Source organism: Drosophila pseudoobscura, chromosome 4 (assembly GCF_009870125.1).
Source record: "Drosophila pseudoobscura strain MV-25-SWS-2005 chromosome 4, UCI_Dpse_MV25, whole genome shotgun sequence".
Taxonomy (NCBI): Eukaryota; Metazoa; Arthropoda; class Insecta; order Diptera; family Drosophilidae; genus Drosophila; species Drosophila pseudoobscura.
This window is the reverse complement of record NC_046681.1, coordinates 14,841,051-14,855,375: the sequence shown is the minus strand read 5'-3', so window position 1 is coordinate 14,855,375 and position 14,325 is coordinate 14,841,051. Positions and strand designations below refer to the sequence as shown.

The following is a 14,325-nucleotide window of genomic DNA, read 5'->3' as shown; positions in this document are numbered from 1 at the left end:
AGCAGAGCAGAGCTGCACTCGTCGTATAATAGGTCGCTGTTATTGTTGATATACATACATATGTATATGTAAATATATACGTAGAGCATGTAGTATCTTCGGTTGAGTCGATTAGTAAGCGCCTTAAGCTGGGGCAAGCTAAGCCGTTCAAGGCACCCACCCCGCTTATCAGAAGTGCAACAACAACAGAGAAGTGTTGTATGTGACAGAGACCACAGTTCTTCAGAGAATCCCTATAGATAGGATCGACGGATAGAGTGCCGAAAGATCTTCAAATGCTTTGTTTTGGTTTTGAATCTGATTCAATTGATTATAATTTTCCTCCCTCTCTCTCCCTTGCTCTCTCGCTGGCTTACTTGCCATCTCTTTCGCATGCACAATCGCAGTCTCTTTCATTCCACTGTGTACTCGTACTTTATACGGCGGAATTTCTGTGACGAAACAGAGCTCCACAAGACTCATTGTGTACACTCGTTCATACTTTGCATTCATTCCATTCCATTTCACTTCGAATGCCCGCCGATTGGCGTCATCGTCAACATCCACCATCACACCATCATCATCGTGATCATGATCATGATCGTCATCATTGCGGAAACGTGATGGAATTATGGAGGCATGGAGTGTGAGATTCACACACCACACTGCACTTTACACAGGGAATTACCCTCTATTGGATCAATATGAACCAAAAGAATTCGAAAGACAGAACAAGATATGTTGTGACTTTTCAGAGCTTGAATCCTTCTTCGTTGCCTCCTAAACAGATCTCTCTTGCAGTTTCCTTTCAGATTGAGTCTTTCCAGAGACTATACAGATATAAACAAAGAATTTTACCCCCATTTTGTTGACTTACTTGAACAGAAAACGTTTCACTTCACAAGGAACTACCATTTATGGGGCCAATTCGAAAGACAGAATTTTGACAGATTCTACACGATCTGCTGTGACTTCTCCTTACAGGTTCTTTCAACAGACTTCTTCAGAGTGTGAAGCCGACAGATCTTTCTTTTATTTTCCATTGAGTTTAAATCTTATATCTCTCTCATCTGTACCCCCTCTTTCTGTATCTCTCACTCTCTCATGCTGTGATTCTTTCGCATGGTCTATGGTTCTGTTCCTCTGATGGCCGTATGCAAAACATCATCCAGATGACGATTATCCCCCTCCATATGCTGGTTGAGTGATTGCATTAATTGCAATTACAAAATGTGTCGCCCTCAGATACATTATTTGTATATATACCAGACATACATATATCCCTTATCTGTGGTCTGCTTGTGGAGACATACGATCACTATGTGACGCATATGTTTTTGTTTGAAACAAAACAAAAAACCGATGATCCGCACCGATCAGAACTATCAACCATTTGGCTTGCTGTATGAATGAATAAATGAATGAATGAATCACTCATGTAATAATCCGAATTTGACTCCAAATCGCTTACTGTTTGTATCTGAGAGATACACACGTTTCCTGCATGGGGTGTGGTGTGCACGAAGAAAGGAAAAACTAGAATTAAAATAAAATGCATGTCATGTTCATGGCTGTTGATGGCTGTCGCTTTTCCCCGGCCGCACACACGCACACATGTGGCCCTCGCTTGGGGCCCTTTCCAGATTGTCAGTTCCAGAGAATTATGGAAAAATTAGCCAAGCCAAACATATCCCTCTTTCTTTTGCCTCTCTTTCCCTGCCTCTCTCTCTCTCTCTGTCGTTTTCTTGGGGAATTCGTTAAGTAAATACTGTGCGAAAATTATTATTTTATTTGCATACATTTTTATAGAGAGACAACACAGCCCGAAACCACCAACCAGGCAGCACTTGTACTCGAACATACGAGTATGTACATATCCATAGGATGCACATGTGATTTGCATGTGTTGTTCGTCATCGGATTCATGATCATGATCATTCATTGTAGTGCCTTTCTGCTGACTGTGACATGAATGCAACGACGATGCAACGCCACGATAATGATGATGATGATGATGAGTGCCACGATGATTATGATACTCATAATGTTTGACTGCAATTTACTATTTACACTTCATTTAGCGGCGACAACTTTAAGTGAAATGTGTCCACATGGCGGCTGAGTAGTTTGCCTCGTTCCGCAGTCCCTCTCTCCCCTCGCCTCTGCGACCTGCTGCATCCGTGAGATCTCTGTGCGATCTCCTGCGTGTAAAAATAAGAAAGCATCGCAATTGAATAGCAGTAGGGCTGGCGGCAGCAGCTTTGGCTAATTGAAAAATTAGCTCAAGTGTGAGGATAGTCGAGCAAGTGGCTTGTTGTGTAAGGAGCAAATCTTCCGAGAGAACCCTACGCCACTCCCCACTCCCCATCCCACAGACACTTGACTGGAAGAAGCTTTTTCTTTTCGCAAAGCTTCTTTTAGCGCTCATTGAGGTACGACTTGAGTTCTAGAGTTTTACATAAGCCTAAGGCACCGCACGGGCACGGGTGCTGCTTAAAAGAGTCAAGTCTGAGAGTATAATTTATTGAAGGGTCAAACAGTCTTTAAAATGCTTTACTTTTAAATTTTAGCTTACATCTTTTAATAGATAATGCAACGATTATGTATTACTTAAGGAATGATTTGGAATAAGGTTTGTAGGAGCTTTTTAATTAAGCAAATCAATTCGAATATAGGTACAAATGAGTTTCCGAGTAATTAGGGGTAGGAGACAGGGGTATTTTACTCTATTTTAAGGGCTATATCCATACGAAATCCCTTATTTTATATGGCTAATAAATATCATTGGCCCCCAAAACAAACACTGCGGTGTCAACATAAAGAGTACGAGTATTGCCAGCTCTAGTAGTATCCATCGTTATCTGACGATATGCCTTCGGAATTGTGAAACCCTTGGAAGATATAATTCTATATAGTTTATACGTATATCACACAGGCACACACACACACACAAATACAGATGACGCAAGGCAAGGCCCCTGGTATTATCTTTATGGAAATTAATAAATGTCAGAAGCGGATATCGGTTTGAAACACTACAATAAGAAGCAGAAAGAGAAGTAAAAAATAAATACGAAATGTGGGTTATTTCCTAAGTTTGTCTGCCGTTCATCTAGATACCGTAGAGTAATTCTTATTTTTAATTATAAAATGACTGAACCAAAACAAAAAACAAAACGAAAAACTCAATGAATTGAAAGACCCACACCCCGAAATGAGATCCAAAGCGAAGGCAAAATGCAAATCGTAGCGGAGTTCGCGTCTGGGCGATAACCCCCCCTCTATATGTATATCATATCAGCCGAACCATGGGGATATGTGTGTGTTTGTGGGGAGAGTCGCTAGGCCTGTCAGTCTGTCCCCCAGTTTATATGGGGCCTCTGAACAGTACCCCTCTATGCATATTGCTAGAGCCTCGAAGGAGGCTCCTCCACCTCCGTTTGGGGTGTCTTGGAAATCAAAAACTTAAATACGAAATGAGAGAACGAACCCCGTCATGACATCCAGCGACTAAGGTGACACTAGTCCGTCCCCATCGGAGCTTCGTCTAGAGCTTCAGGTACAGCCCAGAGGGGCCTCCCTGTGTGATCGTCGGTGTCGTGTCTCTCTATAAATATTCAACGAGTAAAAGCGCTGAGGCTGACGGACTGTCGTTTGGGGCTTGGGGCTCTCAGGGCTCTCGGGGCTCGGTTGTGTTTGCTGTTGCGCATATTTAACCCTTGGGTTAAGTTAAACATTACGATTACGTTTTACTTCGCTTAATTTTGTGCGCGTTTTCCCCATGGTTTTCCATACACTTTACAGCCCAGCCAGGCTCCTACTTTTACAATAATTCATGGAAGCTTCAGCCCCAACAGAGGCTTCAGTTTCTGTTTCGATTACAACTCCCTGAACAGAGCTACAGAGTGGCAGCAGTGGCAGTGGCAGCGGCAGCGGCAGCAACAAGTTTTTCCTAATCAATAAACAAATTATAAACATTTATAATGATTGCAGGTGCCTATCGGTTTTCGAAAAGCGGCTCGGTCTTATCAAGGCTATAAGCGCTCTATTTTTATACCCGATACTCAAAATGAGTATAGGGGTATATTAGATTTGTGATGAAAATGAATGTGTGTAACGTCCAGAAGGAATTTTTTCCGACCTCATAAAGTATATATGTACATATATTCTTGATCAGCATCAATAGCCAAGTCGATTGAGCCCTGTCTGTCTGTCCGTCCGTCCCTATGATCGCCTAGTGCTCAAAAACTATAAGAGCTAGAGCAACGAAATTTTATATCCGGCCTTCTGTGATATGCCACTGCTACAAGTATATTTCAAAACTTCGCCCTGCTCACTTCCGCCTCCACAAACGGCGAAAACCTGTGGCATCCACAATCTACAATCTGGGGCATCCACAAATCTCAGAGACTATAAAGGCTAGATTAACCAAATTTGGTATCCTGTTAGATCTCACTATAAAACGTATATCTCAAAATTAAAATCAAAAATAAAAATCAAAAATAAAAATCAAGAATAACAGTTATAATAACAATTATTCAAAAAAATCAAGAATAACAATTATAATAACAATTATTCAAAAAAATCAAAAATACCAATTATAATAACAATTATTCAATAAAAATCAAGAATAACAGTTATAATAACAATTATTCAATAAAAATCAAGAATAACAATTATAATAACAATTATTCAATAAAAATCAAGAATAACAATTATTCAAAAAAATCAAGAATAACAATTATAATAACAATTATTCAATAAAAATCAAGAATAACAGTTATAATAACAATTATTCAAAAAAATCAAGAATAACGATTATAATAACAATTATTCAATAAAAATCAAGAATAACAATTATTCAAAAAAATCAAGAATAACGATTATAATAACAATTATTTAATAAAAATCAAGAATAACAGTTATAATAACAATTATTCAATAAAAATCAAGAATAACAGTTATAATAACAATTATTCAATAAAATCAAGAATAACAATTATAATAACAATTATTCAAAAAAATCAAGAATAACGATTATAATAACAATTATTCAATAAAAATCAAGAATAACAATTATAATAACAATTATTCAAAAAAATCAAGAATAACGATTATAATAACAGTTATTCAATAAAAATCAAGAATAACAATTATAATAACAATTATTCAAAAAAATCAAGAATAACGATTATAATAACAATTATTCAATAAAAATCAAGAATAACAATTATAATAACAATTATTCAAAAAAATCAAGAATAACGATTATAATAACAATTATTTAATAAAAATCAAGAATAACAGTTATAATAACAATTATTCAATAAAAATCAAGGATAACAGTTATAATAACAATTATTCAATAAAAATCAAGAATAACAGTTATAATAACAATTATTCAAAAAAATCAAGAATAACGATTATAATAACAATTATTCAATAAAAATCAAGAATAACAATTATAATAACAATTATTCAAAAAAATCAAGAATAACGATTATAATAACAATTATTTAATAAAAATCAAGAATAACAGTTATAATAACAATTATTCAATAAAATCAAGAATAACAATTATAATAACAATTATTCAAAAAAATCAAGAATAACGATTATAATAACAATTATTCAATAAAAATCAAGAATAACAATTATAATAACAATTATTCAAAAAAATCAAGAATAACGATTATAATAACAGTTATTCAAAAAAATCAAGAATAACAATTATAATAACAATTATTCAATAAAAATCAAGAATAACAGTTATAATAACAATTATTCAAAAAAAATCAAGAATAACAATTATTCAAAAAAATCAAGAATAACAGTTATAATAACAATTATTCAAAAAAATCAAAAATAACGATTATAATAACAATTATTCAATAAAAATCAAGAATAACAGTTATAATAACAATTATTCAATAAAAATCAAGAATAACAGTTATAATAACAATTATTCAATAAAAATCAAGAATAACAATTATAATAACAATTATTCAAAAAAATCAAGAATAACGATTATAATAACAATTATTCAATAAAAATCAAGAATAACAATTATAATAACAATTATTCAAAAAAATCAAGAATAACGATTATAATAACAATTATTCAAAAAAATCAAGAATAACGATTATAATAACAATTATTAAAAAAAATCAAGAATAACGATTATAATAACAATTATTCAATAAAAATCAAGAATAACAGTTATAATAACAATTATTCAATAAAAATCAAGAATAATAATTATAATAACAATTATTCAAAAAAATCAAGAATAACGATTATAATAACAATTATCCAATAAAAATCAAGAATAACGATTATAATAACAATTATTCAACAAAAATCAAGAATAACAGTTATAATAACAATTATTCAAAAAAAATCAAGAATAACGATTATAATAACAATTATTCAAAAAAATCAAGAATAACGATTATAATAACAATTATTCAAAAAAATCAAGAATAACGATTATAATAACAATTATTCAATAAAAATCAAGAATAACAATTATAATAACAATTATTCAAAAAAATCAAGAATAACGATTATAATAACAATTATTCAATAAAAATCAAGAATAACAATTATAATAACAATTATTCAAAAAAATCAAGAATAACGATTATAATAACAATTATTCAATAAAAATCAAGAATAACAGTTATAATAACAATTATTCAAAAAAATCAAGAATAACGATTATAATAACAATTATTCAAAAAAATCAAGAATAACGATTATAATAACAATTATTCAATAAAAATCAAGAATAACAATTATAATAACAATTATTCAAAAAAATCAAGAATAACGATTATAATAACAATTATTCAAAAAAATCAAGAATAACAGTTATAATAACAATTATTCAAAAAAATCAAGAATAACGATTATAATAACAATTATTCAATAAAAATCAAGAATAACAGTTATAATAACAATTATTCAATAAAAATCAAGAATAACAGTTATAATAACAATTATTCAATAAAATCAAGAATAACAATTATAATAACAATTATTCAAAAAAATCAAGAATAACGATTATAATAACAATTATTCAAAAAAATCAAGAATAACGATTATAATAACAATTATTCAAAAAAATCAAGAATAACGATTATAATAACAATTATTCAATAAAAATCAAGAATAACAGTTATAATAACAATTATTCAATAAAAATCAATAATAACAGTTATAATAACAATTATTCAAAAAAATCAAGAATAACAATTATAATAACAATTATTCAAAAAAATCAAAAATAACGATTATAATAACAATTATTCAAAAAAATCAAGAATAACAATTATAATAACAATTATTCAATAAAAATCAAGAATAACAGTTATAATAACAATTATTCAAAAAAATCAAGAATAACAATTATTCAAAAAAATCAAGAATAATAATTATAATAACAATTATTCAATAAAAATCAAAAATAATAATTATGCAATAAAAATCAAGATACTTAAAATGAGTGTAGGCGTACATACATATATTAGATTTGTGGTGAAAATGGAGGTGTGTAACGTCCAGAGGGATTGTTTCCGACATAATAAAGTATATATATTCTTGATCAGCATCAATAGCCGAGTCGATTGAGCCCCGTCTGTCTGTCCGTCCCTATAAGCGCCTAGGGCTCAAAGATTATAAGAGCTAGAGCAACGACATTTTGTATCCAGACTTCTGTAATATGTCACTATTACACGTACATTTCAAAATTTCGCCCCACAGGAGGCGGAAGGGACCTCCACAAAGGACGAAAATATGTGGCATCCACAATATTGAAGATTCCAGAAAACTAAAAAAGCGCAATCATAGAGAATGACCAGATTGCTATCAGATTGATGAATCTGGTTCTGATCGGATCATTTTTATAGCCAAAAGGAACAAATCAATTTGCAGTGGCTACGCAGCGCCCGACGACATGTTCATACTGATTTTCTGTCTCTCTCGCACGAACTCTTTGTCGTGCCGTTTAATATTAGCGACGTCTGCCGGAGGAAAGCCATACTGACTAAGTATCGGGTATAAATGTGGAGTTGCGGTCGCGGCAGCAACTCACAACGTTCCCCCTCGTTACAATTTACCTTCTAGCCAAGCCGCCATACGATTGAGGGGAACACACTTCTGACTGCCACACGTGGCACGTGTTTGGCCACAAAGAAAGGTGAGCCGCACGATCGTGCACCTTGAACAGTCATACAGTTTACGGCAGCCACAAAACTGATTTGAAATCATTTCTGAATCGTAAATATTATCTGGATTGGCAGTGGAAATCATACATTTTTTTTAAGTTTATCGGCACGCGAATTTTTCAAGGACAATCGGAGATCAGTTTAGAATTAACAGAGAGTAGAAGAGGACTTAAATTCTTCTGGATTGTAGACAGGTTTTACATTCAGTGATAGCCTTCTGATCAGGCGGACGGTGCTCATTCGCTGTAAAAGTATCCCATAAAGGTGGGCAAACAGAGACTATACGAAACGAGGAGTCCCTAATAACTATTTTAAACCATTTATAGAACTAAAAGATAAAGTTGGCTGATTGTGTTCTCAGGATGAGATCATAGATAATACTCAAGTTATCCACTAATTGGTCCAAAAACGAATCATTGGAAGGAAGGTACCTCTTTTCAGAGTGATATTCACTTACCAGATTCATGCAACTCATGCTCCATTTCCTCCACCTTGTTGATCTTCAATAGCTGCTGTCCATCGGTGACCCTCAGATCTTGTGGGTGCTTCATTATATGGTTATGGGTGGTGAGGGTAAAACGGACCCAATCACATAGTCATAAAGTAATGCCCCTCCAACTGCAAGTGAAAGAAGGCTGTCTGTCATATATCAATCGATCCACGATGGCGGACTAAACTTATAGAACGAATCGTTAAAATTAAAGTTCCAATGATTGTCCGATAATCGTAGCTGAAGTAATCGTTTGTAGATCTATAAATATTATACACATTGTAGGTGTCAAGCGATTCAAGTGCCTGACAACCAAACGTTTCACATTACAAGACCATCGGAGGCGGGGATATTTGGTGGGGTTTACGATCCCATATCAGTGATGCGTATGCCAGACACACCTGCCCAGAGGCCCACAGCCCCAGAGCCCCAGAGAGCCCTCTTTATGGCCTAAGGGGGCTATAAACCAAAGCGAGCTACAGTTCTCCCTGCAGACATGACGTGCAGTGTGTACTGTACAGGCTGCCCACACTAAAATACCCCGAAATCATAATCTTCAGTGCTTTATTCACTTGCGGAGTCGCAGATAAAAAACCCAAATAGCTCACAAATAGCATTTACACTACGATAAGTTCTGCCAAAAAATATTCTGCTCAGAAATAGTCATACTCATAGGTGAAAATTCGCTCTTCTCTCGTGATAATGTTTTCTGATTATCAGACAGTTATTGTTTCCTTTGGCGTTTTCGCTCGAGTGCCAGAACAGCCGATAAGCCTTCCCGGGACTATGGGTGTAATGCCTCTTCTCTGTCTCTCTTCACACCGCTCTTATCATGCCACTGCCACTGGCGCTGGCTCTGTCTCTGGCGCTGACGCAGAGACCCCCCTCGTACGCCTCGTTTTCACCTTTGAACGCTCGTGATTGTCGCGAGCCGAGCCATGGGGACCGACCCACAGAGCCCACAGAGCTCACAGAGCCCACAGAGTCGGTTGTTATTTGATGCGAAATTGTAGATTGTTTATCACTTTCACTGTCACCCGTGTGGGTACTGCAGATAAGACATGGAATGGTTCGGCAGGGGGATGAGCATGGCCAATTATCCAGTAATCTCCACTGTTCCCATCGTATCTATCATAGTATTTTATATATATTACTCTTGGTAGGATTATGAGGGGATTTCAGTTAATAGACAATCTCTTCCTTCTCTTAAGAACTGTTCACGAAGATTACGAATCATCATTCTATTCCAGGCCAATGAGACGAGTAACGGACAGCGAAATTAAGGATAAAATGCACAGAGAATATCGTACACGAAGAATATGTGCTCCATGTGGTGGGAAGGGGAATGGGAAGGCCTTTCAAAAAAAAACCTTTCCACCTTCCAAATATTTAACATAAAAAATAATCATAGTTTACCTTTGGATTAAACTTCACTCTTGATATCTCTCCTAACATTCCAGTACAAAATCATTACAATACAAAACATCTTCGGTTACAGTTCAAACTTTTTTAGCAGGGAATAATATTCACATACGAAAAATTCGAAATCCAAAGATCTTGCCGCAGCTATCGAATCGAAATTAACAATGTGTTCACGTGATCCGGCCTCGAATCAGTTGATCGACTACAAGACCAACGATTCGGAGGTGCAGAAGGACTGCACCACAGCCAGCGGTACGCCAGTGGGTGTGAAGGATGCCATCATGACGGTGGGGCCGCGGGGACCAGCCCTGCTGCAGGACTTTGTCTACCTGGACGAGGTGATGCACTTCGACACGGAGCGCATACCGGAGCGGGTGGCCTATGCGAAGGGCGCGGGCGCCTTTGGCTACTTCGAGTGCACCCACGACATCACCCGGTTCTGCGCGGGCTCGCTCTTCGAGAAGGTCCGGAAGCGCACGGCCATCGCCATGCGGTTCTCGGTGGCCTGCGGAGAGAACGGCTCCGCGGACACCATCCGGGAGCAGCGGGGCTTCGCCGTCAAGTTCTACACGGACGACGGCATCTGGGACATTGTGGGCTGCAACATGCCCGTCTACTACGTGCGCGATCCCTCGCTGTTCCCCAGCCTGATCCACGCCCAGAAGCGGAATCCGCAGACCCATCTACGGGACGCCGACATGTTCTGGGACTTTATGACCCTGCGCCCCGAGACGCTGCACGCCCTGCTGATGTACTTCAGTGATCGGGGCACGCCCGATGGCTACCGCCACATGCATGGGTACGGGGCGCACACCTATCGCATGGTCAATCCGAACGGTGAGACCTTCTACGTGAAGTTCCACTTCAAGACGGATCAGGGCATCAAGAACATGGACGCACGACGATGCTCCGAGCTGATGGCCCACGATCCGGACTATGCCATCAGGGATCTGTACAATTCGATCAAGAAGGGAAACTATCCCAGCTGGACCATGTACATCCAGGTGATGCTCAACGAGGAGGCCAAGAAGAGCCGCTTCAATCCCTTCGACGTGACCAAGGTGTGGCCCCAGAAGGAGTATCCCCTGCTGCCGGTGGGAAAGCTAGTGCTCGACCGCAATCCGACCAACTACTTCACGGAGGTCGAGCAGCTGGCCTTCAGCCCCGCGCACATGATTCCGGGCATTGAACCCTCGCCCGACAAGATGCTGCAGGGACGGCTCTTCGCCTACGGCGACACCCAGCGCCATCGTTTGGGCGTCAACTACATGCAGATTCCCGTCAACTGTCCGTACCGCGTGCACGTGAAGAACTTCCAGCGGGACGGGTCCATGACGGTCACCGACAACCAGGACGGGGCCCCCAACTACTTCCCCAACTCGTTCTGCGGCCCCAAGGAGAGCTCCCGGGCCCTGGCCCTGCAGACCTGCTGCCCCATCTCGGGCGATGTCTACCGCTTCATGAGCGGCGACACCGAGGACAACTTCAGCCAAGTGACCGACTTTTGGACCTACACCCTGGACAACTGCGGACGCAAGCGCCTCATCCGGAACCTGTCGGAGCACCTTTGCGAGGCCAGCCAATTCTTGCAGGAGCGCGCCGTCAAGCTCTTCACAATGGTCCACTCGGACTTTGGTCGCCTGATGACCGAGGCCCTGAACACGGCCAGGATCTCAAAGTTCTAATTCGATTGTTTATAAATAAATGTTGATCATAGGCTCTACTGATGATCGTAAATGAGTTTGGAGTTTCTTTTTCCTCCTGGGAATAATCCTTTAAGCTGCTACATTGCATACTTTTGGGCCCGGTTGAAGGGTCTGGAAAAACCTTGCTTTGGCTGGAATGTTGTATGCACATCTCTCTCTTATCTGGTTACCCAACAGATCTGATCTGCGAGTGATTATCCCGCCGCCACACACCCACCAGCCATCAACCATCGAGATGTCATTAGCTTCCCGCTCTGTTTACATGCGGTACACGTGGCCCATCGGCTTCTACGGTTGAATGCATGCCTACTATCTCTTGATCTAGCTGTGTACAGTGCGTTTCAGAACTTTAAGACTGAGCTTTGACGTCGATTAAGTCGAATGGTTATTGATGCATGCAAAAATATAAGAGATCCGAACAGCCAATTTTGTAAATGAAAAAAGATAATTTTTGTATATGAAAATCGTGCTTTTCCTTCAATATATGGAATCACTTTCTAAAATATTTGTTCAATGTCTGAAATGTCCGTAAATAAAAATGTACTGATTGCTGTCCTTTATGTTTCAGAAATTTAAATTATATTACCCTTATGGCCCCTTTTTATAGATGTAAAATGTAAAATTCCTTGATATTCACCGCTCGATTTATAAACAATAAATATGTATATAATTTCCATCTCTCACATGTTCGTAAATCCATTTTTGCTCCAAACACCCACGTACCCACGAACCGCACTGTATGGCTAAATGATTCTCCCCTCAATTATCCACCGATTTTTAAACCAAAAAGCTTGTGTGTCCCACAAAAACGCTTAGCCACAAGCGAAAAAATCGGTAAGGGTTCCTACTAACGGTTAAGCGACTTGCGCTAGGAATGGAATCAACGACTTACTTAAAGCTCTCTTCTCTGTGTGTCTCTCTTTCGGTCAGACAGACTTCTAACTGGCGTTGTAGTTGTAACTGTTGTTGTTGTTGTTGGTGTTGCTGCTGCTGCTTCTGCTTCTGGGCTTTTATCAGCCTTTGTTGCCGTTATTGTTGTGGTTGTCGGTGCTCAACTTTGAGCGCATGAATGAAAGCGAAACAGACGTGAGAGACCAGACCCAGACGCACACTTGTTGATTTCTTTATGTGATTCGGATTCGAAGCTCGTTATAACAAAAGTCGCTGCCGGGTGTGATTTTTGTTTTTGTTTTTATGATTACTTTGATTTTGTTTCACTTTTATTATTGTTGTCTGGCTTTTGGCACTCAAATTTTAATTTTTATTGCACTTTTACACTTTTCGCTGCTTTGGCTGCTGCTGCATCTGTGGATATGGCCTGTGTGATATTCATCTCTGGCGTTTAATTAAAACCCGGAGAAAGAGCAGGAGGAAGATTGCACACACACACTTGTAAGAGAGTGATTTTGTTCCAGTTGTATAACTGTATAACTGGGCCGCACTGCATATTCATTTATATCAATCAAACGGGGAATATGCTTTAATATTTGTTGTGTTTTTCTGGCCTCTGCGCCGCCGTCTTCGAACGTCACTTGACTCAACTAGGGCTTCGGCGAGGTCCGTTATAAAAGCGACCAGCGCGAAACGTCAGAGAGTCGGTCGCCTTTCCTCTCCTCTCACTTATCACTCTCTTGCGTAGGGGGCGCTCTTTGTGGCGCTCGCTCTCCGAGCAGCAAGTGTCGCGTTCTCTTTCTGCCGCTGCTGCTGCATTGAAATGTTACGTAGTTGTTTTTGCAAGACAAAATAACAAAATATTAATTTGCTTTAATATTTTTATACAGTAATGAAACGCATTCAGTAAGTATGCTTCTGTGCTCTCTTCTCTGCGGCAGTGTTAGGCCTCGTAACTAAGTTTTGCCGTTTCTCCAGACTAGTTGGGGAATGTCATACTACTGGAATAGTACAGTTGATTGAACCCGCTGACACTCTCACACACTGACACTCGCATTACACATTCCGTACGACTGACAGAACGACAGCCAGTCCACCCGGTGGACCCCGCAATTCGATTCGATTTGGCGACTGAAATCAAAGTCGCCAATTTGGGCAGAGGGGGCTAAACAATAACACACTTACACACGCGAGCGCGCACAGACACGGAGGGAACGCGAGTGCAGGGGGCCGGCCGCAGTGGAAAATCACATTTTATTGTTTCAACTAACTAAGTTAAAACGGAGCTGGTGCAGAAATAGCAACAAATACTATTACTGAATGAGAGTGAGAGTGTGTGCCGTTTCGCTCATGTCAGAATTTTACTTGCCGATCGTGTTGAGTGCTGCCAGGGTGTCACAAAACGCGGCGATCTGGCTGCACTCTGCGAGTGCCCTGTGACATCTGGATTTACTGCCACCGTCGGCAGACGCACAAGGCACTTTTGCTCAAACAACAGTAGCACAAACAAACGAGTATCGTTCCAATTGCTCAATTTTGATATTCCGGCGAATATTACTAGCTATATTGAACATTTAGCCATGCCCACATATTTTTATACGATTGATGA

At 38.5% G+C, this 14,325-nt stretch overlaps 2 protein-coding genes across 2 annotated transcripts in view; one reads left to right on the top strand and one right to left on the bottom strand.

The window, feature by feature from the left end:
• Positions 1 to 14,100, bottom strand: part of Hnf4 (Hepatocyte nuclear factor 4) — a 30,091-nt gene extending 15,991 nt beyond the window's left edge. Inside the window, exons 1-2 of the mRNA XM_001355777.4 lie at positions 12,718 to 14,100; positions 8,665 to 8,825 (exon numbers count right to left, since the gene is read on the bottom strand). Of these exons, the coding sequence (XP_001355813.3) occupies positions 8,665 to 8,758 (94 nt within the window). The 5' untranslated portion in view covers positions 8,759 to 8,825; positions 12,718 to 14,100. The remainder of the gene's footprint in view (positions 1 to 8,664; positions 8,826 to 12,717) is intronic.
• CatB (Catalase B) lies at positions 10,133 to 11,860 on the top strand. Its single transcript, XM_001355776.4, has one exon. The coding sequence runs from the start codon at positions 10,284 to 10,286 to the stop codon at positions 11,802 to 11,804; it is 1,521 nt and encodes a 506-aa protein (XP_001355812.1). The 5' UTR covers positions 10,133 to 10,283; the 3' UTR covers positions 11,805 to 11,860.
• Positions 14,101 to 14,325: the final 225 nt, after the last annotated feature.